The sequence below is a fragment of the Scylla paramamosain genome, chromosome 8, assembly GCF_035594125.1.
Source record: "Scylla paramamosain isolate STU-SP2022 chromosome 8, ASM3559412v1, whole genome shotgun sequence".
Lineage (NCBI taxonomy): Eukaryota > Metazoa > Arthropoda > Malacostraca > Decapoda > Portunidae > Scylla > Scylla paramamosain.
In genome coordinates this window covers 3,466,605-3,487,685 of record NC_087158.1, presented here as the reverse complement: position 1 = coordinate 3,487,685, position 21,081 = coordinate 3,466,605, and the positions used below count along the sequence as shown (strand labels likewise).

Sequence of the window (21,081 nt, the reverse complement as noted above, 5' to 3'; positions counted from 1 at the left end):
ATTCACATTGAGACTTCTAACTCTATGACAACAGATTCCTTTATCAATGCCTATAGGAGATTTGTATGTAGAAGAGGCCCAGTGAGAGAATTGAGCTCAGACAGGGGAAGCAACTTCATTGGTGGTAAAAATGAACTTGATGCAGTCTTAGAAGAAATGGGTGACTTTAAGATCTTAGGAGAATTGCTGAATAGTAACTGTGACTTTGTGAGATATAAGATGAATGCTCCACATGCAAGGCACATGGGTGGAGTCTGAGAGAGAATGATATGCACCGTAAGGAACACACTCTCAGCCCTGCTTGTGAAAAATGCTCAACAATTAAATGATGAGTTGTTGAGAACCTTGATGACTGAAGTAGAGGCAATAGTCAACAGTTGTCCTTTGACTTACATAGACACAATGACTCTTTAGAGCCTCTCTCCTAGTCAAATTCTGACACTCAAGTCTAACATAGTCCTGCCACCCCCTGGTAATTTTGTACTTCAAGTTATATACTGTTGACAACAAAGGAGGCATGTGCAGTACTGAGCAAATGAGTTTTGGAGAAGATGGAGGACAGACTTCCTGTCAATTCAACAGGAAAGAAAGAAGTGGACAAAACTCAGGAGGAATCTCAAGGAGGATGATGTTCTCGTAGTGGATGAGTTAATGCCAAGAAATCATAGGCAGTGATAGTAGTAGTAAGGAAACAGATTGTAAGTCTGGCCTAATGGACCAAATATTGTGCCTTATTTTTTTTCATGTGTTTAACTTGTAATAAAGTTGCTATTTTTCTATTTTTGTATTACTATATTGTGTCTAGTCTCTCTAGTTTAGTGCCAGGAATAAAAATGTGATTTGTATTTTTGTGAGACCTGACATCAGTATTATATTGTAATAATGCATTTATATATTATAAGTAATGATTTGTGCCAAGTTAGGTGAGCCATGTAAAAGTCATTAAGTAGATATAAGCAAGTGTACCTTTAAAGGAATCTATTTTCTATAATGACTTATTTTATTTATGTATACAAGATAAACTACTGAATCTTACTTATTATAAGAGAATCAAGTAGCATCATGCTTGTTACAAAGGATTTAAATGTGTTTTCATTGTATTTATTATTATTACACAACAAGATGTGAGCCATAACAAGACACAGCTGGTGATTATTCTTAGATTTAAGGTTTAAGCTTCTCCACTGAAGCCAAAAAAGTATTTAGCATGTTTTATACTTTTATACTGTGTCTAAAACATGCATATATAAACAGTGAAGTGAATTATAATGTGTATAGACAAGAAACATTACCTAAAGATGTGTGTACGTAATTTCTTAGTACCTAGGCAGTAAGATAATGAGGTATTATATTAATACCTTCAAAGATTAGTGAACCACATATATGTAAACAATAATTGTGTGGTTAAGTATTAATTTTAATGTATAACTTGTAGCTTTCACGCTCATGTAAGAGGCAAACATGGCAGAGAGGACTTAATAAAGACCCTTATGATACAAGATAGTGTCTGTTGATTGACCCAACACTAATAATTTGACACAAGTGTGATCCAGTGGTAAGAACTGCCACAAATAGATCACCAAATAAAAGGTGTTGGCATCTGCAAACATTGTGGTTTACTTAATTTCTTTGTGTGTTAATAGTTGAGTAACAAGGTGAGATATGAAGATATCATTTATTATATACAAAATGCTTTTATCACTTACAATGTTTGGATTTTCCACATCTCTTTTGAAAAACCGGGTAAATTTGTGTTTCTCTAGGGCTGGCAACAGGCTGCTGAGGAGACCCATTGTGAACACTCCTCTGTAGGAACCACCAAGGGACTCCATGGTGCTCACATCCACCTGTCCATTGCCATCTGCCCTGCTCAAGGAAGAGTAGCATTACTGCCATTACACACACACACACACACACACACACAAACCCCTGCCTAAAAAACACTGAGCTGAAACAACTATAACAGAACTATTGCTATGAAAAAAAAAAAAAAAAAAAAAAAAAAAAAAAAAAAAAAAATGCAAGCCACTTCCACCTATGATGGAAATTTACATAGTCCCCTCAAGGATAATAGGTAAATCATCAAGCTTCAGTGCCTGATGTTCCTGCCTGTAGGTGGCCTGTCCATGGGTATTCATAACAGATGGTTGTGTTATTCCAAATGAATGGATGCCTACTTGAATGTATGTAGTTTTGGTTGGGTTTTTGGGTTTGCTTGTTCCTATCAGTCCAAACTACAGACAATATAGCCCAGATAATTGTCCTGTGGGAGGCAGGCCACAATACCAAAAAAATTAATGAGCTGGTTGGTCTTGCTAAGTTGATAGTATAGTTTGTCATTGGAAGAGAAACAGTTCCTTGCCACAAAGTTCCTACAGATACCTCACCAAACATCACATGATCAGCTTCCTTTACAGTAAGAGTACTCACTTGTAATGGGCAAAAGACATGAAGAGGACCCCTCGGGTGTCTGTCATTGAGGCCACCAGCGTTACCTCATCTTCAGGTGTCAGGCCGTCCACACTGATATTCACACTCTCATCATGAAGGCAAGATGGAGGCTCCACTACTACTCTGGTTACTTGCTACAAGACAATAATACAAGAAATTTGTCTAGACAGCATCTTGGAGGATCATGAATAAATTGTGGGAATTGTCCTCTTATCATGATACTTTTACAGTAGCTCTGCACACCTCTCTTGGGTCCCTTAGTTTTCATTATTTGGATTGATTTTGTCATCATTATAATTATACAAAATTCTGCACAAGATGCACAACTCAGTCCCTGTAATTCATTATTATATCTTACTGTTATTTTTCTAATTCAGGACTAGCGTGCCTGCAGACTTGGGATGCCCCACCCTAAATTCTGCCCACTATCTCTTTGTCCAGCTATATCTAGCATTACAAGAAAGCCAGCCAAGTGGATCAGGTGTTCACTTGTTCCTTAGTAGCAACAGGACATTTTTACTCACTTGCAATGCAGAAGTAGCCATGCTGGTGCAGCTTATTGAGACCGGGAGCTTATTAGAGTTGTGATGATTGCTGATGACTGGTCTTAAGGGATTAGTGTTCTTGATTCCCTTCTGAAAAGTATTTTTTTACTTTTATTTTAACATTCAATTTTTCACTGACAAATTCATTTTTCAAATGCATCTCAGTTGGCTGTTGATATTTAATGAAAACTTATAATAATTATTGGAGAGCTGAGTATTCATAAATCAATTTCAAAATCTTACCATATCCAACTATCCCCATAACCCCAGGTATCTAAATAAAAATATTAAAGTTTTTCTTGATCTTTTGCACCCAGGTACCATTCCTCCTGATTAAAGAAGCATGCTGGTTATCTCTTTCTGGGAAGGGAAAAGGGACCATCAGGACTGCAACATGGTATTCCAGTGCTCAGTGTGGTGAACACAGTGCCTGTCCACCTACTTCTGTTGCAGATCTGCAGCCACCTGATGAAATCCCTGAGACCTGAACAGTCAGGATTCACACCTGGCAAGTCAACAAGAGATTGTATCCTAATATCCTGGTGGAATGCCAACACAAGATCTAGTTGGGGGGATGCTTGCATCCTACATTGATCTCAAGATGTTCAATTCAAAGCAGTGTAAGACATTGGAATTTTCTGCAACTCTTTGGGATTCCTGCACAGATTACTGCTTGTACTCCAGGACTGTGAATGTTATCAAGTGGTGGGGGCATGGGGCTGTCCAGCTCTTTACCCATGAACATGCAAGTGAGACAGGTGTATATCTTGCCATGTCACTTTTGAACACTTGTCTGGATCAGTATTGGGCTGAGTCATGGATTAAAGTCATTGTGGAGCCTCTATGAATAAAACCAAGGTTACTTATGCTTTTGCTAGTGATGTAGTAATCCTCACAGAATTGCTGGAGTTTTTGGTGATAGTTCTAAAGGCACTGTAAGAGGAAATGAACCTCTTGGGACCAATCTCATCTAACCTACAAAACACAAAGCTAATCTAACCTAACCTCTCACACACCTTAACAATGACCAGGCCCAGCCTATTGCTGGGCACCTCACCACATGCTGTCTGGCTGATAAGGAAAAAGTGTATCATACAAATTCCAATTTTCTTATTTGCCCTGTGCTACACTTACTCACACTAGGGTTGGCATGTCTCTAGGAGACCCTCAATGGTTATCATTCTTACATGTTTTTTATTTTAGTCTTTTATAAATTTCAAGGTTGTTTTTCTTACCTTATCAGATAGAGGTTCTCATTCTGAGTAATTTGGAGCCCATATATACCCACTATAAATTATTTCTAATGCTGACAGCAACTTTTAGAGTCTAGTTAGGTTAAGTTAGGTTGGTTAGGTTGTTAGTTTGCTTAGGTTAGGTTAATTTGGTTAGATTATGTTAGTTTGGTTAGATTAGGTTAGGTTAGTTTGGTTTGATTATGTTAGTTTGGTTAGGTTAAATCAGCTTTCATTAAGTTGGGTTAGGTAGTGGTGCAAGACAGTTACATATACTTTTGTAGAACTTTTGTAGAATTTTGTCTTAAAGGGCACAGCTAAGGTGCAGCTCTGCTACTCCCTGGCAGCTCAGCTCTTTGGTGTGGTAGGATGTTGGGAGCCGTGCTGGTGTAGCCAGGGATAGGTGGCTCATCAGGTATCAATGATAACCACTTGTCAAGCCAGCGTATGAAGGTGTCCATTGAGACACCTGATAGGCTCCTGATATCCTTGGGGATTGCATTAAACACTTGGGCCCTGTTATAATCGAAGCTGCTGTGCAGTGTTGTCTGCAGTTGCTGCTTCTGCTCTCCGTATATGGCATAGCCTCCCTCACCTCAGGTGATGGTTGATAGAAAGTGAAACTCCTTTGAAGGGATTCCAGTCTGCTTGTCTTTTATTTTCTAAGATGACCACAGTTGGCAACAGTATTCAATCTTGGGTAGGACAAGGGTTTTCCATAGTGTCATCATCCATGACCTGTTCCTTGTATGGAATGTTCCCAGTATCCATACTGCAAGTTTCCTGGCCATGTTGATGATTGAGTCTATGTGTTTGATGAAAGAAGCATTGGCACTCATGCATATCTCTAAGTCTTTTACATGTTCCTTTGGTGACAGGTTTAGTTGATGTGCTTGATAGCTGATATTTGTTTTGAGCTTCTGCTGCTGTCTATAATGAAGCACTTAAAATTTTCCCTCATTTAGCTGCATGTTATTCCTGTTGGCCCATTCCATTACTTTGTTCAGGTCCTGTAGGAGAAGTGTCACATCATCACTTCTGTTGATTGTTTTCATTCATCTGCAAATGATGTTACTCTTGAGTGGTGAATATTGAGATCAGTGTCTCCTACCATTACCAAGAAGAGGAGAGGGCCCAGCACTGAGCCCTGAGGGATGCCACTTACTATGATGTTTGGCTCAGAGAGGCACCCTTGTATGAATATTTGTTGAATTCTGCCTGTCAGGAAGCTATGTAGCCATACCCCTAGGTTTCCAACTATTCCCAAAGCACTTAACTTGTAAAGAATGAGGCCGTGATCAACTTCGTTGAACACTTTGGTGAAATATAAGTATATTACATCAACATTTTGGCCTCTGCTCATGTCTAGTAAAATAAATTCTTGGTGTAATAAGAGCTGACAGGCATGATCTCCCTTTCCTAAAACTGTGTTGTCATAATTTAGGGCAGATATCAGTTCTAGATGTTTAATCTTTTCAGCTATCTTGATTAGATATGAAATAAGTGTCATTGGTCTGTAGTTTTTTGTTTGACCTTTGCTTCCTTCTTTGTGGATAAGTGTTACAATGCTGGTTTTTAGTGATAGTGGTGTGAGGTCTTTTGCAACTGATTCCATCCACAATAGTTTTAATGGTAGAGCAGTTTCAGAAATTTTGAGTGGAATCCATCTGGGTCAGCTGATGCATTCTGGGATATGCTGTTTATTGCTGCAATGATCTCTGTTACAAATTTAATGTCCTTAAGGGAATGGTCCACTGCCATTGTTTTCAAAGAAATTGTGTGGGTTGTTGACTATTTTGTCTTCCATTGAGGTGCTGTAAACACTGTTATACTGAACCCTTCACATTTGAGCCATCTCCAAGCAGTCTGTAACTAATTCTCCATTTTGATCCTCTAATAGTACTACTGTAGACATGTTTTTCAGCTTTCTGTTGGCATAAGAGAAGAAAATTTTGAATTTTCTTTTATACTTTCAACTGCTCTTTCTTCTTTCTGTCTTCTTTCTATTTCATGAGAGATTAGCAGGTGTTATTCTAGTCTTGAGTTTTCTTGTATTTTGCTTTTTTTCTTTGTTGTCTAAGTTCTTGATGAATTTTTTAATGTATGTCTGTCTGTCTTTGGGAATAATTTTTCTTTTAATCTGGTCTCACTTCTTCGGCATGTGTTGCTCAAATGTTTTGACATTCTTCCTGGAGGACATTCAGGATTTAACTGCAGTTCTTGTCCCTGAACATTGCATTCCAGTCCAGTTTTGTTAGTGCTGATTTAATCTTTGCCCAATCAATATTCTGGCTGTGAAACTTTACACTATTTAAGAGTGATGTTACTGGTTTTATTTGTTCTGGCAGTTCATTCTGTATGGTTATGCTAGCTATTTCTTCTATCAGTCTATGGTCAGATGTGTTAGTCTCTGTCAGATTGCAAGAGTGGATTATGCTATGGTTGTTACTGAAGAGGAGATCCAGGATGTTCATTCTTATGGGTTTTTTGATCCACTGCATCAAGAAGTTGTCTTCGATTATCTTAATGAATTCCTTTGCCTGGAAGTTTTCTTCACTTGATTCAACTCTTACTTCCAGGTTCGCCCAGTTTATTGTTGGGAAGTTGCAATCACTTATCATCAAAACTTCTGGCTCTTGGTTTAGTAGAGATGTTAGTGTATCTTTCATTAATGTTGTGGCTACTGTCCAGAGTTGGGAGGAAGTGTGTGGTGGCATATATATATATATATATATATATATATATATATATATATATATATATATATATATATATATATATATATATATACACACAGTAAAATCCCTCTCATCCGGCATTGGAGTATCCGGCAGCTTCAAGTATCCGGCACATTTTTCCCCGAGCCTTAAAATCAATAAAAAATCAATGTGTACTCATAAAATCGATTAAAATTCCCGCGCGAGGCATACTTTGTCCCCTCGCCACCAGAGCGCACTGCTTCGCGTCACCCGCGGCCCACTGCACTGTGTTTACTCAGTGACTCAGTCCCGCGTGTGCACTGTTTATCGCCTGACGCCTTCATCATGCCTAAAGTTGTAGAAAAGAGGAAGCGTGTTATGCTTACACTTAAGCAGCTGATAAGATCAGCTGATCTTTGTTATGGTAAGATGCGTGAGTGAAGGCTGGTGATTGTGGACATAATTTCATTTCTATTCAAGTATCCGGCACGTCAGCGGTCCCATTGATGCCAGATAAGAGGGATTTTACTGTATATATATATATATATATATATATATATATATATATATATATATATATATATATATATATATATAATGATTACATTTATCTTTTTGATGTATAAGGAAAGTAATTCTAGTCCCATTTGAGACAATTAATTTTTTATGTTTGGATTTGTTGCCAATTCCTGTGTTAAGTAGATAGCTACCCTTCCTTTTGATCTGTTTTCTTTGTCAGAATGGTATAGTGTGTAGTTTTCCATATTTATTTCTGCAATGAGGACCTCACTATTAAAGTGAATTTCTTTAAGGGTAATGAATGTCACTTTTTTATTGTTAGCTAGTTCTTCTAGAAAAGGGACTTTGTTTTAGTTATTTTTGGGATATAGGCTTCTAGTGACAGTCACTGCACCTTTTCTTTGCTGATTCTTTCCATTCTGTCTTTTCTAGTAGAAGGAACATCACCTTCTGGAGCTGGTCTTTTCTGTCGGTTAACTTCTCTACCATATTCTCTAAAAAAGCAGCTCTGTGACCTGGAGCCCCTCTTATCCCACCTGTCTGAAGGCTTGCTGTGGCCTTGGGTGGTGTATCAAGTTTGGTTCCATTCTCTCTAGAATGTGGTGTAGCTTTCTGTATGTCCCCTTGGAGGAATTTGCGGTGGGCTTAGGTTATCTCCATTTTATTTACTTTTTTGTTCCCTTAACATGTCTGTATTTACAGTGAATTCTTGAGCAGATCCAGCAGATTCCTCTAAACAATGAGGTCCTACACATTCTGGAGTGGTATTCATTGTAGTTTGTGCCCAGTTTGCAACCCATATTGACGTCAAAACCATGGTGAATAAATTTCTGACCGAATCCTGGGTAGTTAAATGCATAGTTCATACCCTTTTTTCCACAAGTTCTTGGTTTCTTTGATTCCTCCTGGACAAGTGTTTGGGGGACACCAGCTGTGAGGTGGTTATTTGTTGGTGAGGCTACTTGTGTTTCAGGGGAAGTTTCTGGTGTGGTGTCTTTCCCCAAGTTAAGCTCCTTGTTTTCATTTGTATTCCCTAAAGTATTATTCTGTTTTCACACTAAATTCACTTCTACTTTTGTGACTTGTCTCACTGTAGTGAGACTACAAGGGTTCCTTGTAGTGAGTATTTTCAACCCCATACATATGCCTCTGAAATTAATAAGTGTCGTCTGAGATTTTTAAAAATCTATTGGCTTTCTTTTGTACACAGCAACACATCCCTCCCTCTAAGGTTCAGCTACAACTGACTTGTTCTCCCAAAGGATGAGGGGAAGCATGTTTGTTTCATACGTGTTTGGTATGTACTGCGTCTGTGCCAAAAAGATCACTGTGGTCGATTTGAGAACAATGTCACAGCCAATGAATAAAAAATAATTATTAATTTTTCCAGTCACAGCAGTGTATTTTGCATTTGGAAGGAAAGAGCAGATTGGAGTCAGTCTAGCAAGATGCCCCTGTGTGATAGCTGCTTCGTCAATTATTTCCAGGCCACTACAGTTTTTTGAAAGAAATCAAGATTCATAAACATTTTCATGGGGGCACTGTGTCCTTCCAACCTCAGTGAAGTGTCTGAGGTATTAAAGAAACTGCCATTTCTGGGAAGATGGACATATTTGGAGATGCAATGGCAGTCATGGAGTTAGAAAGACTAAGAAAAGGCATCTTTGTGGACCGCGCCACCCTGCTCTACGAATTCTTTCTTCTGGCCGCACTGCTCTAACCACACAAGTAACATCACTCATGTTCATTCTCCTAATTCTGTCACCGAGGAATCGGATAAGGAGGCAGGAAAGCAGAAATATGGTTAGATTTAAGGTTAAGTTAGGTTTGTTCGGTTATGTTTTGGTTAAGTTGTTAGTTTTGTTGAGCTAGTTTGGTTAATTTAGTTGGGTAAGGTTAATAATTTGCTTTTCGGTTTCGTATCGCAAATAATTTGTTTGAGGGAATGGGGGGGGTCGGAAGCTATAAATAAAAAAATATTATTTGCGGAAAAGAGATGAATTCAAAACACATCGAGCACTACCACGAAAAAAAAAAAAAAAGTTACGTCCGGAATAAAGAGGCTGGTGAAAGTAAAGTTTAAGTCATGTTAGGCGGATAAAAAGGGGGTGAGGTGTCTGATTAGTACGTTCATTGGTAGACACTTACTATTAAGCGGGTGAGACACGGCCGTCCCTTAGCAGAGTGGTGCCACATCACTCCCAACTACGCTGCGCGCGGCAGTAACACTGTACCCTGCCAAAATCTCTCCCAGGTGACGTAAATGCGCATGCGCACCATATCGAGTGACATCATCAAAACATGACCCTCGATATGGTGCACATGCACAATGGCGTCAACCGGGAAAAATTCGGACCCGAGAGATTTGGCACGGCAAGGGTATCTGCAGAGTACGCCTGCTGTGCTACACAGCCGATACAATGGTCTGGCTCTGGGAGTACTATCCCAAGCTACCTGTAGCAAGGTTCAAGGTTCCAGAGTTCCCTTTTCAGCGGCGCTGGATCGTGGATGTTTCCTGTTCACTTTTTACTTTAGTCCTGTATTTTTTATTTATTTTTTTTTTTTGCCTAAAAGTGCATATATTATCAATGTATTGTTTCACTTCCGCTTTATTTTCATTTCTATCTTTAAACAGTAGTAGGTCACTTAGATTGCAGTCTTCCACATTATGTTATTTTCTCTTGTTCTGTAGGACGACACATTCCATTAGGAAGTATTTCATGATTTCTGTTCTTCACACATAAGACAACTGGTGTCTCTGTAGTGCTGAGAAATTAATTATGTATATTTCTACTTTTCTTCCTAGGCTAGGGCCCATGTAGTGTGCAGGGGTGACCAGAATCTCAGTACCATGTGACTAACCCCTCCCCTTCCCCTCCTCTCCTCAGTGTCCTTTTGTCCTTGCTTTCCCCCCCCCCTCTCAGCGTCACTGTGTTGACCACTTCTATAACAAATTTACCCCGTGAATAAACGTAATTTCTCCTGCTTGGCCAGGTTATAGAGGCGAATTTTTCACCTAATCCCAGAGAATGGGGAGCCCTTAATATGATAAAATTAATTCCCAGATAATTACGCCGCGCCAATGAGGTTGACGAATCTGATAAGTCTTCTTTGCTTCGCTGCCTTGTTACCCCTGTTGCTACGCAAGCCGGGAAGAGATACCAGACTTTGACTAATTCCCCAATTGATTTCAAAAGTCCATTGAATTAAACTTCTTAAAGTAACAACTATAAAGTAAACAGTAACTTAATTATTCATATTTTTCATCCCTGAACTCACAACCTAGTCGCTCCCCCCCTACTAAAAACAAAATTATAACTTAATAAATTTCCCCATTGGAAACCTTTATCCTTAGTTTCCCGCCGATTTCCTCACAAGCAAAGCGAGTCTCTCTCGGATTCTCCTCAGGTGAGCATGCGGTCTGATAATCTCCCCCTCCATTCCTGTAATATTAAGTAAGTGTTTATTTAACAATAATTTTACTAAAGCCAGTCTCTCTCGGATTCTCCTCAGACCCTCTCGGATTCTCCTCAGATATTCCTGTTGATAAACTGTTTTCTGAGTGGATAGATATTCGCATTTTTTTTTCGTTTTTTTTTTTGTTGGTTTTCTCCACGGGACTAGTGAAACCACCTGGTTCGAGATCACCGTGTGAGACTGTCCTCAGGTCTATACATACTTTTTGGGTATATATTTGTTATTTATTTATTTATTCTCTGGTCTCCCCCACAACTCAGTAGTCGCGAAAATATCTCCATCGTAGTTTTTTATGTAATTGAAGAATACGCTACCATTTATTTTGTATTTCTGAATTATGTAACTGAAGAGTACGCTATCATTTATTTTGTATTTCTGAATTATGTAACTGAAGAGTACGCTACCATTTATTTTGTATTTCTGAATTGCTTTCTTTTTATTATTATTATTTCGGATTATTCCATTATTTATTAAAAATCATAAAAGTGTCAGTATTTGTATTTCTCTTAATCCAGTGATAGGATTTGTAATTATCGTGTGCCGCAAGGGAACATCACACCCCTTAGAGGGCACTAAATCTCCATTACTGAAAAATCTTTCTGCAGTTCAACTTCAGGGTGTAAGAGAGGCATTTGAACAACAATATTGATTTGAGATCATTTGTGTATAGTCCTGATTCTTCCTTGATTTCTTTCTTGTTAAAATATACTTCTGCTGTTGATTTTTGCCTGAGTTCTTCTCTCCATCTTTCTGTTTGGAGATCGTTCACTTTCTTCTTTGATTCTTCTATTTTAATTTCTTCCAGCTGGCTGAGTTGTTGTATTTCTAGTTGTTTGTTTGTTTGTTTGTTTTATTGTGTTGAACCACTTCTGGCGTAGGGCTCGCCTTCCAATGTTTTGCAGCACTGCTTCAGCAAATCATTGTCTCCTACAGTATGTTTGACTTAAGTCATCTTTGTTTTCATGTCCCTTGCAGAAACTATCGAGGCTCTTATTCCTGCCTGTAGTACTGTTCTGGGGGGTGTACTTTGATGCTCCTAGGGTCTGTCTCCAGAAAATATTTTCTGCGTAGAAGAGCAGATATGTAAATATTTCTTGTTCTAAATCGTTTCCCTGATTTGCAGATTTTTATCATTGATGTTGATTATCAACATGATTAGAAAGAGGAAGCCGGTGCATCCTTCTCGGATTCCATTTTTAACTTCAGTTTCATATACGTTACCTTTTCCAATATATAAACCTGTTTACTAATACTTCAATATTACTTGTGGATGACATTCATATTTGATTAAAGTCTCTATCATCTTTTTTTTTTTTTCTATCAACCGAGTCAAACGCCTTTGAAAAGTCTATTGCAGTGGTTGTTAGTATTTTGTCCTGTTTCATGCTGCTGTCGATACAGTATTTCAGTATGCACAAGTTATTTTTCAGCCTCCTCCTTTTTGTAAATCCATATTGAAATTCACAGATTTTGCCATTCTGCTAACTTAGATTTCACTATGCTCATGACGCGCTGACTGCGACAAGGGGTCAACCGCCAAAAGTAAACAAACGAGTAAATTGCACTTAAACGTAAGCACACTGAGTGCGTCGATCGGTCATCATCGCTTTACTTTACCTGTCTGTCTAGTGTGTCCTAGACAGAGTACATGCAATTTTGTGTTATACCTCGTTATAGACAACATTTTCTTGGCTTTTACGTGTTATACATCTGACTTCATTATGTTGAATAATTAAAGAGCTATAAAATGAGGAGTGATACAGTGCGTTAAACAGGAAACATTTTCAGATTTTGAAAGTTTTACATGGCCCAATAAACCTTTGAATAAAGAAATCCACTGACATGCAGCATCTCTTAATAATTCATTAAGGACAGACTTTCTATAATAATAATAATAATAATAATAATAATAATAATAATAATAATAATAACAATAGTATTAATAATAATAATAATAATAATAATAATAATAATAATAATAATAGTAATAATAATTACTATTGTTGTTGTTGTTGTTGTTGTTGTTGTTGTTGTTGTTGTTGTTGTTGTTATTATTATTATTATTATTATTATTATTATTATTCATTTAACTCAATCACTCATACTATTGGCATAAATTTTACTTCTTTCAAACTCCTTGGCAGTGTTTTGGTTGTATCTTCACAAGCGTTTTTTTCTTTTTCTTTTTTTTTTATTACCATAAAGAACAAAAAATGTCAATCTTTCAATTATGTCACCCTCATAGTACAAAACACTCGGCATAGTCAACCTCACTGAAACGTTACCACCAACGCTCAGAAGAACGATCATTGATGCTAATTCTTCATCAGTACATAGATAATGAAAGTGAACTGATGTCAAGCAGCGCCTCACTATACTGCAGGTCACGCCAAGTCGCGTCACTACTCTGGCAGTTAAGTGAAGATAAATGTATAATCCCGAGAAAATTGGTTAATAGTAGGAATACTGAAACAATCTTGAGTTTTCCATTAATTATAATCAAAGATAAAAGTGGATAATAGTGTTTCTGTGCATTACCATCTCTAGTCCTCGTAGTGGCTCAACCAGCGTCACCTAACACAGCTGACAGTGTGTGTGTGTGTGTGTGTGTGTGTGTGTGTGTGTGTGAGGATGTTTTTATTTGTACTGCTCTGGCAGTAATAATAATAATAATAATAATAATAATAATAATAATAATAATAATAATAAAAATAGTAATGATGATGATACTACTACTACTACTACTACTACTACTACTACTACGACGACGACGACGACGACGACTACTACTACTACTACTACTACTACTACTACTACTACTACTACTACTACTACTAATAATAATAATGATAATAATAATAATAATAACAATAATAATAATATATAAAAAGAAAATATTCTCAAACATTTTAATTAATGACACCCACAATAGTTAAATAAGGATCTATCTGTAACAGTATAATTTCGCACTGTTATTTCATTCATTGTAGGATTTTTTTGTGATAGATGATAACATTATCAACTCAATTGTTAATCGTTAATCGTACTCCAACAAATCGTTGTCTGCATTCAGTTCCGTGTCGTTCTCATTGCTTGGTGAAGGTGGTAAACTTGTAGGAATCTGTCTCTCCTGGTGAGAAACTAGTTCCTTGATGGAGTATTTTACTGTATCGATGAAAGTCAACAATTGTTTAAGACTTGCCAACTTTCCAGCTTTCAAGAGAATATGTGCATAATATTTTTGTTGGAGTGTTGTTAGATTGAGGTCGAACAGATGCTGGGAGAAGCCTCTTCTACCTGGCATTAACCTGACTGGAGTGAGTGGGACATCACCGTATGTCATCACAATAAAGTACCCTTCCTTGTATGACTGGCTGAAGACAAACTGTCTGGTTTCCTAGAGGGGAAATTGTAAAGTCGCGAATCCCATGTTAAATTGCTTATATTCAACTTGTATCTCCTCCCTTATTTACTTACCAATTTCTTTCAATCAAAAAGCATTCTAATCAGGAAGGATAGGAGGATAAATCCTACCCTCTTGTTTTGATACAATAGTAAAAAAAAAGTATTTTTTAAAGTTTGATGAAAAAATGAAAAAAAAAAGTTTTAAAAAATATTTGCCAAGAATAAAAATTAACCTCAAACAACAATTCAGAGGGTAGGAATGATTCTTCTCTCATACTTCCATAAGCTGCAATAGCCCAAATTTGTGTAACAGGAATAGCAATGGAGGAGATAATTTTTATATGGCAAAATCCTCCATTTTGAGAAATCAAGTGATAAAGATGAAGGAGTTAGTGTACTCCACCTATTGCAGCTAGGGATTTGAAATTCACTGGACGTATACTTTAGGATATATGGAAAAAGCAGTCAGAGTTTTTATTAATTACTCCGATTGGTTTTGTACATAAACCATGATTCATGATTTCACGCTTGAATTAGTGCTGGGGGGGGGGGGTCGGTACAAGAATTTTGATTATATTTTGCCGTATTTCTAAGCAAAAACCAGTGTTCCATTGTTAAAAAAAAAAAAAAAAATTAATGCAAGAGATATCTGATGCAGATACATTGATTATTTGTTGGATTTACGAAGAAAAAAAAATCATATATATATATATATATATATATATATATATATATATATATATATATATATATATATATATATATATATATATATATATTTCTGCATTTTTCCGCTTCGCGCCGCGATACAGGTATGATACTCTTTTTCTCCATACTTTTCCTTAAAATATCCTTTTTTCTTTAGTTACATGTGAAAATCTACGGTTCTTTCTCTACCTACAACACCAAAGAGCGAGAATTTTACCAATAACTAATATATATATATATATATATATATATATATATATATATATATATATATATATATATATATATATATATATATATATATATATATATATATATATATATGTTACAGTCAATACCTGAATCCAGACAATTTGTAAAGTGACTTATTTTTTCAGGCAATTTGTGAACTGCCTGGTTAGGTTAGGTTAGGTTAGGTTAGGTTAGGTTAGGTTAGGTTAGGCAGTTCACAAATTGCCTGAAAAAATAACTTTGCACTTTACAAATTGTCTGGATTCAGGTATTGACTGTAACATATATATATATATATATATATATATATATATATATATATATATATATATATATATATATATATATATATATATATATATATATATATATATATATATATATATATATATATATATATATATATATATATATATATATATATATATATATATATATATATATATATATATATATATATATATATATATATATATATATATATATATATATATATATATAATTGTAGACGCCATCACGTCTATAAGAGATCAGGATGACAAACGACCCAGTCGTTTACTCGCTTTAATGCGGTTAACCTGTAGTGACAATTATTTTGACATCAGCACGAGGAGTATTGAAATACAATAAAACATTCGCCTGCACTTAAGGCACATAAACATCATAAAGAGAAAACATTCCATCATAATAAAGTGCAATATAACAACCAAAATACATAATGGTTTACGCTTTAAAAAGTATTCAGAATAATTGATACGCAAATGCAATACATGTATAATAATTTTCAGTGTATTTTGACATGTAGTAGTTACTGCTAATTAACCACAATGCAACACTTACGACTATGAGGGTCGGCGTTTGAGGGTCTAGGGTTTATGGAGAAAACAGAGCGAGTCGCAAGACCTCTCTCTCTCTCTCTGAAGACTGGGCACAATCTGCCTCCTTCTGAGGCCGCTGGGCTAGATATGCGACCCCGGTTGATACATATCTCTTTAGAGATCTCTCTGTGCCTTATCTACCGTTCGCGGCCATATCATCAACTTTACCAAGTAAAACACAATCCTCACTACCTCTCAACAGCTAAGCTCTCCACAGCTAGTTCCTCTCACACAACTTCACTACTGCAATTAACTACTATATTGAATGCAGTTTCCTTAATTTCTACTCTTTCCTTAGTGTTACACATGCTTCATATTAGTCTCTCGCCTCACAGGACCTTGTGAGGTGACACAACTGGCGACTACAATAATATATATATATATATATATATATATATATATATATATATATATATATATATATATATATATATATATATATATATATATATATATATAAGCGCCATGTGATGCTTTGTTAATTTATTGTACTGGAGGTGACTGAAATGAGCTATGTACTACTCGGTCTTTGTATTCAGAAGCGGTCAAACCTGTGAATTATCCAATCATCACCAAAACCGAGAGAGAGAGAGAGAGAGAGAGAGAGAGAGAGAGAGAGAGAGAGAGAGAGAGAGAGAGAGAGAGAAAATCCTTAGTATGTTAGTGAATAAGGAAGAAGGGATCTGCTTTAACAGTAACAGGTCGTCATATTGTGAGTTTGCTGTGTCAAGTGCAGGTGGTGTCTCACTACTGATACACCTTGGTGACAGATGACCGCACCAAAAAACCCTGCTGGCTGAGGAGTCCGTCGGTAGGGAGAGTAACACATTGTGAAGACCTCTGCAGTGCCGAGATTGCCTTGTTCTCACGCCTCGAGGACACGTCATATAGACAGGCTTTGAAGGATCCGCCAACAAATCATATAGCACCATCTTATCTATATCATAGATATGTTCGTTTTTTGCAGTGGATACACATACCGAACCATTTATGCAAGCTGCTACCTGCGGAATCCAGTCTTCCCAATCATCATGTAAACTATAAACAATATATCGGAGAGCCTCAAGAATATTTTAATTTGCCCTCTCCACAAGTCCAATTCAACTTGGGTGATAAACTACAGTGAATATCTGTTGGATATTATACTTATAACATATCTCTGTTGGCAAAGTATTTTGAAATTGTGTGCCATTATCACTCAGAACAAAAGGTGTGTAACCGCACCAGCTCTCAGGTGATCTGCTGTACTGATCACACCCATCATTTTTGGGTCGAGGAAAGGCAGTTCCTTCTCTCTAACATTTATTGATGAGGTAGGCATGGCCGTAAGAACTGCGAACAAGTTCTCGGTCTCAATTTCCTATAAAATAACATTATACAATGATACTAAACACTTTCAACATATTACAGTATTCATTAACAATACATGCAATCAACTTGGCACTATGACAATCAGTTTTTACTACAAAATTAAAGTGCGTTTATGTGCGCAACGATTTAACCTGCTCTCGTGCCCATGCTCTTGAGTCTTCTGAGTTTTCCACCATCTGGCTACGACTACAGAGTCACTCTCAAACTAAATTTATCTGTGCTGTATACCTTTCACCTAACTCCTCTGACTATAAGAAATTCTTTGACTACTTAACTTCCAAAATGGAGCACATTCTGACCCTCTTCCCTTTTGCAGAGATCTCCATTCTTGGAGACTTCAATGTTCACCACCAGCTTTGGCTTTCCTCTCCCTTCACTGACCATCCTGGTGAACTAGCCTTCAACTTTGCTATCCTCCACGACCTAGAGCAATTGGTGCAACACCTTACTTGTAATCCTGACCGTCTTGGAGATACGCTCAACATTCTTGACCTTTTCCTGACCTCTAATCCTTTTGCTTATGCTGTCACCCTTTCTTCTCCGTTGGACTCCTCCGATCACAATCTCATATCTTTATCTTGTCCTATAGCTCCAGTACCTCATCAGGATCCCCCTAAGTGAAGGTGACTCTGGCGTTTTGCCTCTGCTAGTTGGGGGGATCTGAGGAGGTATTTTGGTGATTTTCCTTGGAATGACTACTGCTTCCGTGTCAGAGACCCGTCTTTGTGTGCTGAGCGCATAACAGAGGTGATAGTGTCTGGCATGGAGGCATACATTCCTCACTCTTTTTCTCGTCCTAAACCTTCTAAACCTTGGTTTAACACAGCTTGTTCTCGTGCAATACATGATAGAGAGGTGGCCCACAAAAGGTACTTAAGCCTTCCATCACCAGAATCTCATGCACTTTATATTTCTGCCCGGAACCATGCCAAATCTGTTCTCCAACAAGCCAAAAACTCCTTCATTAACAGAAAATGTCAAAACCTTTCAAGATCTAACTCCCTTCGTGACTTCTGGCATCTAGCCAAAAATATCTCTTATAACTTTGCTTCTTCTTCTTTCCCTCCTCTATTTCAACCAGATGGCACCACTGCTATCACATCTATTTCTAAAGCTGAACTATTCGCTCAAACCTTTGCTAAAAACTCTACCTTGGACGATTCTGGGCTTGTTCCTCCCTCTCCTCCACCCTCTGACTACTTCATGCCACGTATTAAAATTCTTCGCAATGATGTTTTCCATGCCCTCGCTGGCCTAAACCCTCGGAAGGCTTATGGACCTGATGGGGTCCCTTTTATTGTTCTCCGAAACTGTGCCTCCGTGCTTGCACCTTGCCTAATCAAACTCTTTCAGCTCTGTCTGTCAACATCTACCTTTCCTTCTTGCTGGAAGTTTGCCTACATTCAACCTGTTCCTAAAAAGGGTGACCGTTCTAATCCCTCAAACTACCATCCTATTGCTTTAATTTCCTGTCTATCTAAAGTTTTTGAATCTATCCTCAACAGGAAGATTCTTAAACATCTATCACTTCACAACCTTCTATCATATCGCCAGTATGGGTTCCGTCAAGGCCGCTCTACTGGTGATCTGGCTTTCCTTACTGAATCTTGGTCATCCTCTTTTAGAGATTTTGGTGAAACTTTTGCTGTTGCCTTGGGCATATCTGTAGTGCTGGAAAAATAATTATGTATATTTCTACTTTTTTTTTTTTTTTTTTTTTTTTAGGCTAAGGCCCATGTAATGTGCGGGGATGACCAGAGTCTCAGTACCATGTGACTAACCCCCCCCCTTCCCCTCCTCTCCTCAGTGTCCTTTTGTCCTTGCTTTTTCCCCCCCCCCTCTCAGCGTCACTGTGTTGACCACTTCTATAATAAATTTACCCCGTGAATAAACGTAATTTCTCCTGCTTGGCCAGGTTATAGAGGCGAATTTTTCACTTAATCCCAGAGAATGGGGAGCCCTTAATACGATAAAATTAATTCTATAATGGTAAGGTCTTAAACCAGCTCAAACAAATCCCAGATAATTACGCCGCGCAAATGAGGTTGACGAATCTGATAAGTCTTCTTTGCTTCGCCGTCCTCTTACCCCTGTTGCTACACAAGCCGGGAAGAGATACCAGACTTTGACTAATTCCCCAATTGATTTCAAAAGTCCATTGAATTAAACTTCTTAAAATAACAACTATAAAGTAAACTAACTTAATTATTCATATTTTTCATCCCTGAACTCACAACCTAGTCGCCCCCCCCACTAAAAACAAAATTATAACTCTTAATAAATTTCCCCATTGGAAACCTTTATCCTTAGTTTCCCGCCGATTTCCTCACAAGCAAAGCCAGACTCTCTTGGATTCTCCTCAGGTGAGCATGCAGTCTGATAATCTCCTCCTCCATTCCTGTAATATTAAGTAAGTGTTTGTTTAACAATAATTTTACTAAAGCCAGACTCTCTTGGATTCTCCTCAGATATTCCTGTTGATAAACTATTTCTGAGTGGATAGATATTCGCATTTTTTCGTTCTTTTTTTGTTGGTTTTCTCCATGTGACTAGTGAAACCACCTGGTTCGAGATCACCGTGTGAGACTGTCCTCAGGTCTATACATACTTTTTGGTTATATTTGTTGTTTATTTATTTATTCTCTGGTCTCCCCCGCAACTCAGTAGTCGCGAAAATATCTCCATCGTAGTTTTTTATGTAACTGAAGAGTACGCTACCATTTATTTTGTATTTCTGAATTATGTAACTGAAGAGTACGCTACCATTTATTTTGTATTTCTGAATTCCTTTCTTTTTATTATTATTATTTCGGATTATTCCATTATTTATTAAAAATCTATAAAAGTGTCAGTATTTGTATTTCTTTTAATCCAGTGTTAGGATCTGTATCATCGTCTGCCACAAGGGAACTCACACCCCTTAGAGGGCACTAAATATCAAAAGCTTTTTGATAGAGTCTGGCACAAAGCTTTGATTTCCAAACTACCCTCCTATGGCTTCTATCCTTCTCTCTGTAACTTCATCTCAAGTTTCCTTTCTGACCGTTCTATTGCTGCTGTGGTAGATGGTCACTGTTCTTCTTCTAAGTCTATTAACAGTGGTGTTCCTCAGGGTTCTGTCCTGTCACCCACTCTCTTCTTATTATTCATTAATGATCTTCTAAACCAAACTTCTTGTCCTATCCACTCCTACGCTGATGATACCACCCTGCACTTTTCCACGTCTTTTCATAGACGTCCAACCCTTCAGGAGGTAAACATATCACGCAGGGAAGCCACAGAATGCTTGACTTCTGATCTTTCTAAAATTTCTGATTGGGGCAGAACAAACTTGGTATTGTTCAATGCCTCAAAAACTCAATTCCTCCATCTATCAACTCGACACAACCTTCCAGACAACTGTCCCCTCTTCTTCAATGACACTCAACTGTCCCCCTCTTCTACACTGAACATCCTCGGTCTGTTCTTTACTTATAATCTGAACTGGAAACTTCACATCTCATCTCTAGCTAAAACAGCTTCTATGACGTTAGGCGTTCTGAGACGTCTCCTTCAGTTTTTCTCA

General features: G+C 37.4%; 1 protein-coding gene across 4 annotated transcripts in view; it reads right to left on the bottom strand.

Annotated features, from left to right (window-relative positions):
* The window catches only part of LOC135102706 (acyl-coenzyme A thioesterase 1-like), a 42,359-nt gene extending 26,098 nt beyond the window's left edge, over positions 1 to 16,261 (bottom strand). Inside the window, exons 1-4 of one of the 4 annotated variants that reach the window (XM_064008161.1) lie at positions 16,108 to 16,261; positions 2,976 to 3,086; positions 2,431 to 2,585; positions 1,707 to 1,866 (exon numbers count right to left, since the gene is read on the bottom strand). In XM_064008161.1, the coding sequence (XP_063864231.1) occupies positions 1,707 to 1,866; positions 2,431 to 2,585; positions 2,976 to 2,996 (336 nt within the window). In that variant the 5' untranslated portion in view covers positions 2,997 to 3,086; positions 16,108 to 16,261. Of the gene's footprint in view, positions 1 to 1,706; positions 1,867 to 2,430; positions 2,586 to 2,975; positions 3,087 to 9,594; positions 10,007 to 16,107 lie in introns of those variants that run through there. The other 3 variants (XM_064008162.1, XM_064008159.1, XM_064008160.1) reach the window with 3 other exon arrangements.
* Between the last annotated feature and the right edge of the window lie 4,820 nt (positions 16,262 to 21,081).